The sequence below is a fragment of the Eumetopias jubatus genome, unplaced genomic scaffold (genome assembly GCF_037043125.1).
Source record: "Eumetopias jubatus isolate StellerSeaLion01/CBP00866 unplaced genomic scaffold, mEumJub1_p1.0 scaffold_3, whole genome shotgun sequence".
Lineage (NCBI taxonomy): Eukaryota > Metazoa > Chordata > Mammalia > Carnivora > Otariidae > Eumetopias > Eumetopias jubatus.
Genome location: NW_028274809.1, coordinates 128,274,264 through 128,286,420, shown reverse-complemented (window position 1 = coordinate 128,286,420; position 12,157 = coordinate 128,274,264). Strand labels below are relative to the sequence as shown.

At 40.6% G+C, this 12,157-nt stretch overlaps 1 protein-coding gene across 6 annotated transcripts in view; it reads left to right on the top strand.

Annotated features, from left to right (window-relative positions):
• The window catches only part of DCLK1 (doublecortin like kinase 1), a 329,266-nt gene that overhangs the window by 302,866 nt on the left and 14,243 nt on the right, over nucleotides 1-12,157 (top strand). For all 6 annotated transcript variants that reach the window (XM_088022188.1, XM_028106105.2, XM_088022187.1 and 3 more), the window contains one exon: nucleotides 7,753-7,866. In XM_088022188.1, coding sequence (XP_087878314.1) covers nucleotides 7,753-7,866 — 114 coding nt within the window. The remainder of the gene's footprint in view (nucleotides 1-7,752; nucleotides 7,867-12,157) is intronic.

Below are 12,157 nucleotides of genomic sequence, written 5' to 3'. Positions count from 1 at the left end.
TCTGAGGGAAAAAACTATTGATGTTAGCAGAAACTTAAAAAAAAAAAACCTAAAAAAAACCCCGAAATGTATGAAATGATGGCTTAACTTTTGAAATTGTATTTATGTAGTAACTAAATCAGAAAAATGATTATTGTCTCAGAAACATAAATGAAAAACCATATATAAGCTTTCACAATGAGCCTTTAGTGTTTGTCAAGATCTCTAAGTGCAACAAATGAGCAACCAAGCAATCAAAATAAATAAATTAGGCATTTAAATGGAAGTCCATTTGACAAGACATTTTGCATTTGGTGATCAAATTATATCTGATCACTGCAGAGAACTCTACCTCAGGGAGAAAGAGGTAATAATAATTATCTGAGCCCTGAGGAAGTCGTCAGAAAGCATTTCCTGTACTCTCATTTGTCCTAATTTTCTCTGTTGCTTATACAGTGACCTTTTCACTTGGTGCCCTTGGAATTGAAAAGGCAGTCCCTTATGAAACAGAGAGTAGAGCAATAGAATCGGAAAATCTAGTCAGCAAAAGTCACTTGTTTTAACCTTACTCTAAGCTCATTTTTTTCATTCACTCTGGGTGGGAATGCCGTTGTGCTCCTTGGTGTTCTGGGCCCCTGCTCTGTTATGCAAAGAGTCATGAGCGAGGCATCTAGATGGATTGTTCTAGCAAACCAGATGGACAAAGGCAGCATCAACGTGCAGCCAGGTGTCTAGGAGAGGAACGTGGGCTTCCGGAAGGAGCACCAGCTCACCCTCCTGTTTTAACCTTGGGACAGTCATTTCACTCCTTTAAATCTGTTTTTGTGTCTGTGAACTGAAGATAATAGAATCAGCTTCTTGGGTTGTTATGAGGATGGAGAAAGGAATATATATTTGAAGGGTCTGAGAGGACAGTCTTTAAGCACTAGCACTAGGAAGGTACTTGATACATATTTGGGGAATTTGGGTCTGAGAGAGGCAACAGCTCTGTCATCTGTTGCTGTGTACTGATGAAATACAAATTGTGATGGATGTTGGCGTATGAGAAGTTTGATTAAGAAGGAGAACCTTCTCATCCTCCCCCCAAAAATTCCATTAGTGCAGCCCCAGCTACATGTAGATAATGTGTGCATTATCCGCTCTGTTGTCTTCTTTAGTATCACAGTTGTTTCCTTTACCATGACTACAGAATACCAACAGGAATTGTCCTGGCTTAAGTTTATTTACCTTAGTACTCATCTAGTGGAGAACCACGGGATTAAGGCACATTGGAGACTGAAATTGACATTAATACATCTTGCTCATTCCAGGGATTGTGGAGAAAGTTGGGTCCCTTTCCCCCAAAAGACACTTTGTTGATAGAAAAGGTAGGTTAGTGATAAGTTCATAAATGTAATTGACATGTTCCCCCCCAAAAGTTCTCATTTGTAAATAGGATTAAATTATCACCGTTGTAATATTCCAGATACATTACTGTTATTGCATTTTTATTTTCAAAGTGTTGACCTATTTTATCCGATGTTATTCTCCTGATGCCAGGATAAATGTCCATCTCAACACTACAATTCTTTGAGTTTATGTTTTACCTCCAATTATTTTCCTGATTTCATTGATGAGGAAGCTGAGCCTCAGAGAGGTCTCCAGCGTAAAGCTCTGTGGAGTTTCTAGCACAAGGTCTGATGCCTGGATTTTGCCTCTAGTGATTCTGACTTAATTGGGCGGGCATCCAGGCAGGCAGCAGGAAATCTAAGAGCTCCCAGGTGGTTCTACAGTGAAACCAAGATTGAGAACCTCTGTCCTGGTGGAAAGAATGGGTTGAAATAAGTCAGGTGTAAGTATTTAGCCAATCAAGACTTCCTATCACCTTCCTGGCCTTTAAATTTTATTTTACTTCATTTATCTCACCTACCTACTCTTTTTTAAAAGATAATACTAAAAAATAAATAAACAAACAAACTACTAAGCCAAGATATTCAAAAAGAATAAAGAAGGAGAGCAAGAAGAAAAAATAAAAAAGTAAGAGCCTGGATAATCTCCCGAGATATTCCATGCTAACTAAAAGCAGCTCTCCCCACACAAAAATTTATATGCATTCATCTTGTGCTGGCGGAATTTGTTAGAAATTAAGAGAGCCCCCAGTGATACTGTAATAATAAATAAAACCATCTATTTATATTCGTAAATTAGAAATGATGACATGGAATCCCACTTTCCAATTGGGCATCTTACCTTCTCCCTTCTCCGAGCTAGATCTTAATTTACTTTACATTTTCTCCTCCAGTGCAGTGTGAGGTGTGGACATAGAGGATGCATCGGCCCCAGCTGAACAGAGTCAAAGGTCCTGGGTGCCATACAGCTGGAGATGGTTAGCAAGAGTCAAGAGGCCAAACGCTGGGATGCGAGAGGGAGCTGCTATTGAAGAGTACTCTAATGTACTTGAGCGATTATTTAAAACTAAATCAGGATATTCTGGTAGTAAACGTTTCAAGACTGCCGTACTTCTCATAAATTCACAGATATTATTAATAATAGAGTCTGGTAATGAATTGACTGCAAATCAGATCCATGAGTCGAAAACAAAAATCCATGAGGGGAGGACGGTTTTCTAAAGCATGACCCCTGGTATGGTTTCCCGGAGGAAAGAGGGGAATTCATTCCACGGAGTGACTTCACATCCAAGCCCCTCAACCCCCACCACAGCTGCTCCCCAACATCCGCTGGAGAAATGGAGACCAGGAGGCTAGGTCTCTGAAAGACAGCTGTGAGAGTTCATTTTCCATTTTGCAAACTAATTTTGTTCTTGTCAGTTGCAATGCTCTGCCAAGTGGTGGATGGGAATTTCTAAATCAAAAACCACTAACCTCAAACCACAACCAGCCCATGTGAAACTTCAGAAACTACTCCCAGAAACTACATACCAGAACGTATGGTAATAATACTATAACTATTTGTAACACACCGCCAGGTTTGTCACGTTTAGAAAATTCATAGCACATTTTTGGCATACAATCTATTCAGAATAATGGTGATAAAGATGTATATATAAAAATGTATGTTTTTAATGACCCTATTTATTTTATTGATGCAAGACAGTAAGTTAGCTAAATCTCCATCATCAATCTGTATGCCTCAGGTACAGATTAGGTCCCTGCAAAGCCAGTTGTTTATGTCTTTTAATCCAATTATGCTCAAAGTCTTCAAAACTGATATAGAAACTCTGCAGACTTTTAGTTGCTGTGAGGGGTGCATGTGTGTGTGTCTGTCTGTGTGTCTTTGTGCACGTGTGCCCACATGCACGCATACCCTTCTCTGAGACACCTTATTTCATTGGAAAAAAAACAACCCTGAAATGTTTTAAGATTTATGAAGTCAGAAGCATCTCTGACAACTTGTGAGGGTTGTTTCAAGACTTTCATTGCTTCAACATGAACTAATAACCCAAGGGAAGCTGAAACCTTCACTAGAATTTAAAGCTGGAGGTCTGAACCCTCAGGACCCAACATCTAAAAGAGTTGCTAAGAGTCTTGACAGGAGATCAGGACCAAGACAGAGCTGGGAAATAACAAAGTCCATTCTGAGGGTGGTGAGAAAGCAAACTCTTAGCTCAGGAACTGGCAGGGGGAAGAAAAGCCAGGTAAAAAAAAGAAAGTTCTGCTAAGATGGCACCACGGGTGGGGAAATGGGGAGATGGTGGGATGGTGCAGCAGGGGATGAATTGCCCTCAGTAAGTCGGGAAGGGGCTGCTCCTATGGAATCCCTACTATTTGTTCCCTATTTGCACCAAGCCTGTTCAATATAGCCTGTGTGGATCATAGGACCACGCTGTGACCCAATGCAACTGCATGTCATCCAGTGTCAGCCAGGCCTTCTGGTACTGTCTACCCCACAGAGGATTCGAGAGCCTGGCCAGAGTAGGTCACATTGCCACATCCCAGTATCGTGGACATCCAGTCTCTCCTTGACATAAAAGTCAACTGCATTCCACTGGGCCCCCTGACGTGCTCAGCATCCCTTTTACTGACCTTCATGCAGATGCTTCCCAGGCTCCACTGAGGCCTAGCCAGATAGTCTCTCTTTTTTTCAGTCCCTAACTTAATCCTTCTTTCTCCTTACCATGGTGCCACTTTCATAATGGGAGAGAGGACTCCTCAAATCCTACCATTTAACTCTTAGGGACCCTTTTGTAACCGATGCCATGCGAATGAAGGCCCTGGATGGATGCAATGTGGTGTTGTGGAAAGAATACTTTCAGACCTGATTCAGTCCTGACTCAACCGCTTTCTAGCTGTGTGACCTTGAGCAAATTACTTAATCTTGCTGAGCCTCAGTTTGCTCATCTTCGAAATGGTCCTAATAATGCATATCATCATAGAGGATAATCTGAGACTTAAGGGGCTCGTATGTGTAAATCACTTGCCCAGGGCCACAGAGCACTTAACACCTGTGTCACCTTCCTCTCTCCCTGCCTTTCTCTTTTATCTTTGCTCCCCTCCGCCTTCAAACTCGGGCCTCACCCTTTTTCTCCTTACTTCATCCTGCATCAGGTAAACCTGCGCCTCCCCAGGGTAAACGGCTTCCCCTCCCTTTCATCCCTGCCGCTCACACTGATTAGCTCATCTCGTGTCTTCCGGCTCTTCCTTTCCAGCAGCTTCTGATCCTGAGACAGCAAATATGCTCAAGGTGTTCTTGTCCTAAAGAGAAAAACCTTCCTTCAGCCAGCTTCCCGATTATGTTTTTCACGTTTGTTGTCATACAGATTTGCCATACAAATCGCTTTGCCTGAGCTAGCCTGGAACTCTATTAAGAGATGATTACATACCTTATATACAAGTATATATAATCTTGGGGGTGAGGCCCAGTGGGGAACCCCTGTCTCAGGCTGCTCCCTTTCCCTCAGGCAGAGCCCCAACCTGTGCCAGATACATGACACTAATACTTGGAAGACTCTCAGTAAACGCACGTCATTTCATCCCTCGTCAAATGTTTAAGTGCTTCCAAAATTCTAACTTAGATTTCAGAGGCCTGTTGTTCCATCCACCATTAAAACAGCATTTTAGGGTGCCTGGGTGGCTCAGTTGGTTAAGCGACTGCCTTCAGCTCAGGTCATGATCCTGGAGTCCCGGGATCAAGTCCCGCATCGGGCTCCCTGCTCGACGGGGAGTCTGCTTCTCCCTCTGACCCTCTTCCCTCTCGTGCTCTCTATCTCTCATTCTCTCTCTCTCAAATAAATAAATAAATAAAATCTTTAAAAAACAGCAACAACAACAACAAAAAACAGCATTTTAAAAAAGACCCTTGTGTTTAAAGCTCTAGATTGCAAGATTCTAATTCTTCGTGAGTGAGTGAAAGGTAGTTAGCCCTCCACACTTCCTACCCTTACACCCCTCTTATTAAAAAAAGCATTGTTTTTATTCCTAATGGAGACAAAGGCTTCCATCTCTGGATCTTTCCGGTAGTCTTTTGTGGCCAGTCTTTTCCTGTTTTTTTTTTTTTTTTTTTTCAGCTTTCTCCATCATTATCTTAACTAAAGATAAACTAGTTAACTCATTGTTTGGCAAACAGGACTTGAGGTTTCCCACTCGCTCGCTTCTATACACCAGAATGGTAGGTGACCCCTCTAAGGGTCAATTGCTCCTCCTCCTGAAGGACCAGGCTGGATGCCGTAGTCCTCCTGAAGTCTGCTCTGTTCACAACTGAAAATACATCCTCTCTCCTCTGAACTCCTTCCATGTTTCTAGCTGAGCCACGAGGCTCCATGCCTTATGACAGCTCCTTCTTATCTTGTTGATCTGCTTTATTATTTGACATTGTGTGTGCATACTTTGTCTCTCAATTAGCCCGCAAGGTTCTGGGGGGCAGAGACCATTTTTCTCCCACCCCCAGCCATCCCCAGCATAGCCCGGGACAGAGTAAGTACTTTGTATGATCCCCTCCCCAAGTATTATCCCACTGTTACCCTCATTGACCTTCACTTTATGTCTGACTCTTTTCACAATACGGATTTTTAAAAAGTTTTTGAATTCACTCTGCAGTCACTGGAAAGCATCCTTCTTCCAGATTTGATTTCAGGTGTGACTTAATAAGCATAATAATGGTTCCTTCTTCTAGCCATTAGTAAATCAGTCCAAGAATATCACAAATTGAGTATCCACTGGGAGCAGGGTGCTGAACCAAGGGCTCATATCAAAGATTACAGAAAATGTGGAAGATGTGATACAAAAGGGCAAGAGTTCAGAGTTGATGATATACTATATATATTTGCACTCTTTACATTCTTTTTGATCTTAGGTGATTTCGTACATATATAACTTATATATGTAAATGTATAGAGGGAGTACTTACTCCCTATATATGTTATATATGTACATATATATGTTATATATGTGTTATATATGTACATATGTAAGTTATATATGTACGAAATCACCTCAGACCAAAAAGAATGTAAAGAGTGCAAATATATATAATGTAAAACCATTAGGAGTTTACAGAAGAACCATTCTAATGAATTATGCTTCGTAGGGGCAAAATGATTTGGAACAGGTGATTTGGACCCATGTTTTGAAGAAAAAGAGAGGCCACAGGGTCCATAAGAGCAAAGCCCACGCCTCTTTTTGCTCACCAGCTTTCCCCACTACTTCCTGCAGTGCCTGGTCCACTGTAGACATGCAGTGACTAGCGCCTGAATGCATGAATAGCCAAACGGTGAGGGAAGGGAGGACTAGGTTACGGAGAAGAGCGAGCATGTTACGCTAGGGAAGCAGCCGTTTATTTTCTTGGGTGGAGCCAAGAAATAACATGCAAAATGATGGAAAGGAACGAGAGAAGGAAAATGATGAATGGCATTGAAGTCTTGCCAGGAATTTTGGTTTTAACAGATAGTAACAAACACTTTATTATCCCTTCATTCATTTATTCCGCAAATATGTCTTAAGCATCTACTGTGTGCCAAAGCGCTATGCTAAGACCAGAGGACTCCAGAGCGAACAGAACACAATCTCTGTCTTCAAGGATTGGGCAGCCTTTTCAACATGAGCTAGTAAGTGGCAGCACATACTTACGGCTCTGGTTAGTGTTATCCTAACAGTCTTTAGCAAAGGGGAGCAATCTGTCTAGCCTCCATCATAGACAGCTCCGGTGGAGAGCAGAAGCCTTCGTTAAAAGGAGCCTCAATGTGAAGTACGTCAAAATAACAGATGATTTGAAGGCAGTGAGGAGGATTGAAAACTTCAGGAAGAACTCTTTGCCTGGGAGGTTGTCTGGCATTATAGAATGGTCGACTGAGGAGCTGTGGAACCAGCCTGAGTTTATTTACAGGCCCTTGCATGAGCCCAGGACTGTCAGTTTCCTCGTGTTGGGGTCTGAATGATGGGCTTAAGAGGATAAAACTCTTGGTTCAGGAAAAAAAGATGTTTACATTGATTTTTTGTGGGGGAGGGGGTTCAGATTTAATTTGCCCTTTGGTGTATGTCCCCAGAGCCCTGGCTGAAATCAATTTTAATAGAAACCAAAAACAGAAATAACAACTTTTATTTAGGGACAGAACTCTGGGGGTCAGATGATGCAGCAAATTAATTTTAAGGCAGGTGTGGAAGTGAACGAGACCTCAGAGCACTACTTCCAACAACAGACATTGGTTACTTTATTTCTGAAATCTTCGGAATTCTAAGATCCCGGCTTGTTACTAGAAGATCTCGGCCTCATTTTCCGTTTATCTCGTTTTTTTTTTCTTTTTCTCCTTTTTTCACTTCTTTTTTTTTCCGCCCCCCCCAGGATGACGGCCTCCCAGAAAATGAACATCAGCTATCAGTAGCTGGAAAGATAAAGAAGCACTTCAACACAGGCCCCAAGCCGAATAGCACAGCAGCTGGAGTTTCTGTCATAGCAGTAAGCATCTGAAATATCCACCTTAACTTTTTAAAAAGCAATCCACCTAAGGGACAGGCGTTACTCAGGAGATCCCACCCAGAGACAGCAGAATGGGTCATTTCTTTAGACAGCTCGACCATTTAATGCACTGGGGGAAGTTTGGGGCTTGTATATATGATGTGTTTTTGCTGAACATTTCCCTAGGAGTCACATCATTATCCAACACCTCCAGGGTGTCTTGCAGGATATATTAATTTCATGATTTATTTTTTAAAGCAGAAAACCTCCCCCACAGTGGACTCTGTGCCAATGCAAACTTTGGGGCCCTGAGAAAAACAGTTCCCAGTGTCCTTTTGCCAGGACCTGGAGGGAGAGGGAAGCCAAGAGAGACAACACTGCAGAGAGAGATTGGAACACTATAGATCTTTGTACGAGACCCAAATGAGAGCCAAAACGTAGCCGGAGGCTTGCACAGTAAGATTTTCAGTGAAACCTAGTTGCTGTGAACACCCAAAGAAATAATGGTGTCTTGCTCCTTAGAAATCTCTGTTTTAAAAGTTGGAAGCCTTTTACCATTTACCATTTTATTGATGTGGCTGCACAAGAATTTTTTTTTTCTGTTCTATACATGCAGACATACACTATATGCAATTTGATAGCAGCTCTAGGCAAAGATTAAATTGGGCAGAGAAATAATGAAACCTCATACTTCCTGGTGTCATATTCTAGAGTAAATATATTCAAGTCCCAGATTACTTGAGTTTTTAATAATTTCCTCTTTTTTCAGAGTATGTAAATTTTAACAGCATATTCCATGTGAAATCACTTGAGCTGTTTTTCTTTTCTCAACAAAGAACTTAGACACTGCAATGTCGAATTTTAAAAAGTATATGTGCTATGAAACAGTATCATGCTCATGAGCAATACTAATGTTTTACCACTTCTTTGGGTGTTTTATTCCCTTTCTCTTTTTCGAGTGTATTAGAGCTCCAGATAAACTAAAGATAAATAAATGACATATTCGATACAATCTATCCCAGATCTGGGTTACTAACTATTTGATAGGAGCTTCCAGAATTTGCAGGTGGCACAAATGTATGCATACACTTTCTTGTATTGTTTGCATTTCATGTTTTTTGATTGAACCCTTTCCACAGTGAGTTACAAGTGAGTAACTGGCTCATGAGCCCACTCACAGTGTTAAGTCGAGACTCTTTCAGATGCTCCTCAGTGCCACTGAGGGTTTAAAATTGCAAGTTGTTCCTCTTGCCCTCTCTCTCTAGTTTGTTCTAAGGAAATTCAATGGAGAAGTACATTGTCCTTCATGTCTTTATAGATGTCAGTGTTCTTTGTTATCAGCTAATATTCAGTCAGTAATTTGGGGAAGTAACAATCTCATGGTGATTCTAAACTAAACCAGACCTTCTATACTCTGTTTCCATCATTCATTCAAGATATAAGTCTATTCCAAAATGTTCGATTCCACAATTTTCTTTTGGAATGGACTGCCAGCACGCTTGTCCATGAAAAGGACTGCTTTCCTGCTCCCGCTGAGGGCTTACAAAGTTGCTAGAAAGGGTGCTTTCCCACCTTTGTCATTTTGTTTTTGTTTTCATTTTTCTTGGTCTTTTATTTTAATTAGTCTTTGGTTAAGTTTGCCTTGGTTGCTCAATAATGGTTTGTTCACAGTATTCTGGGAGTCTTATAATGACCAAGGGCAGGAACTTCAGGGCAATTTTCCAGTGGATAGACAACAGAGATTTGAGGAGAAATCCTACTTTAATCAAACTGGGATAAATTCCGAAACCTAATCCATCTGAGTTTATTAAAACTTTATCTAAGTAGATCTCAAAAAACTTAACTAGTATTTGAAGATCAAGGTCTATGGATCATGATTGGACCATTTTGAATACAATTTCGTATCTGTTTCTCGGTTCATCACTAACATGTTTCCATGGAAACTGTATGAACTAGCAATATACTTATAAACTGCAAAATGGACGGTGTAGGGCTGAGTTACACATTGTGTGCTTATTGAATCTTCTTTATTCACTACAAACGTAAAAAACGTTATCAACTTAACTCAGACTCAAAGTAATTAACCATTTGGAGAAATATCTGGAAAAGTGCCTTGTCCACTCTTAAAGCACAAGTCACATGTTAATTAGTATCACTAGTATTTCAAGCATGAAAGAGAGCACAACTGTAAATTTCAGGGGTTGTTTCAGGAGAATCTGGCCTGCCATGCATCCTCTCCAGAATGCTTTTCTCTCATAAATGTCCACACCCTCCATTAGAACCTGGGAGCAGTCACCAGTGGCAGGGAGGGGCTGGGAATCAGAAGTTGGCCAGTTTAGCTGCCTTTGTGATTAGCTTTCAGAATAGCATTGGATAAGTCAATTTACACTCCACAGCAGTTTTCCCATTCTTACAGGGCAAAGACTAAGTCTCAGGGGACCATCACAAGAGAAAGGAGCCCTGGCATTAAATAATACAGTTGACCCTTGAACAACACAGGTTTGAACGGCGTGGGTCCACTTAGACGTGGATTTTTTTTAAATAAATAAATACAGGACTGTAAGTGTATTTTCTCTTATGATTTTCTTAATGACATGTTCTTTTCTCCAGCTTACTTTATTTATAGAGTATGTAATACATATCCAAAATATGTGTTAATCGACTGTTTATGTTATCAGTAAGACTTCCTCTGGTTAGCAGTAGGCTCTTAGTAGTTAAGTTTTTTTTGGGGGGGGTCAAAATTTATACATGGATTTCCTACTGTGCTGGGGGTCAGCATCCCTAACCCTCTCATTGTTCAAGAGTCAACTGTATTCCAATTCAAACTAAACTAAGGTTTATCTGCAAAAGAATGATATTCTGCTGTGAGGCAGAATATAAGCAGTAGGTAGGAGGAATATTGTTCATAAATGGTGTATTCTGTCAACACCATTTGGCAATTTAATAATGCAATATAATTATTAATTCACCTACGTGAAAATTCCTATAATTAATGTAATTTTGTAATGTCTTCTATTGATAGATTAGAAAAAAACTGATTGCAGCACAAATTTCATTCAGACAGAATTTTTTTCCCACGGGCATGTATGCTCTCCCCGGAGGCTATAAAATAATGTATTTTATTTTAAACTGCCTCTGTGGGACTGATTGTTTGGAAATTACATACACCCTTTAAAATGAAAAATTCTACTATGTAGAATGTAGTGTCCATCAGCTTGTATTTTCAGGAAATCGGCAATTAAATCATTAGTCTTTAACTGTCACTTCTCCTTCCTTAGTTAGAAATCTAACTACCCACTAGAGATTGGCAATGCTTATTAAGGAATTCGGGGCACTTTTTTTTTCCCTAGAGTGACAACGGAAAAAAAGCATACTGTCATAACAAACAGGATCTAGTCACAGATGTAATTTATGACGTGAGCGTAGTTTAGCATGCGCTCATGGTTCTGAACCTCAGTGTTTTTTTTTGTTCCTGTTGTCATTTTTTTCTTCTCTGCTTTCCACCCCCTCCATCATTAAGACCAAAGAAAGGACAAATGATAACTTTATATTAAGGTTGCAAGAGGTCCTCAAGTTGACCAGGAGAGTAATTACCAGCTGGAGGCTTGCCGGGATCATCTGGCCCTTCTAAAAGGAGAAAGGGTGTTCTGACATTGAGGTCAGGCAACGTGATTAGGTGGAAACCCATTGCCGTCCTTGTAACTGCTGCCTCTCAGAAAGACTCCTTTGTCCCTTTACTACCTTTCCCAGTAGTTGGGGGATTAAAACACACACACACACACACAGCAGAACAGAGAAAGGGAAACAAAAGGTTATTAAAATGCAATTTATAGACATAAAATGGAATTAGAGATGACATTTTAACGGTGGACTTCTTGGGAGCTGAGGGAGGGAGGGAGGCATTATTAGATTTGCTCAGCTTGATGAAGAACCGATGACTAAGATGTCAGTTCCAATTTATTTTTCCTCATTTAATTCTGTTTATTATTTTAACCGATAATTTTCCTAATGCTTTAAAGTTCTTCTTTTGCATTTTGCTCATGCAAATGGAGCATTTCTGTCTAATTGAACAAATCCATACTAATCAGTGTGCAAATAATTGTGATTCTGGGAAGCTGAGTTGTATACGGAGTCCCATTAACGTGTTCCCGTGTGTCCTGTTATGGGACACTTTGCCTGTAGATGGCAACAGAGGACTAGTTACTAAGTAGCCAACTCCGCGAACTGAAACAAAAACGCGGGATTTCATATGACTCCCGTTTAACCGCAAGGGGACTTGGATTTTTTTTTT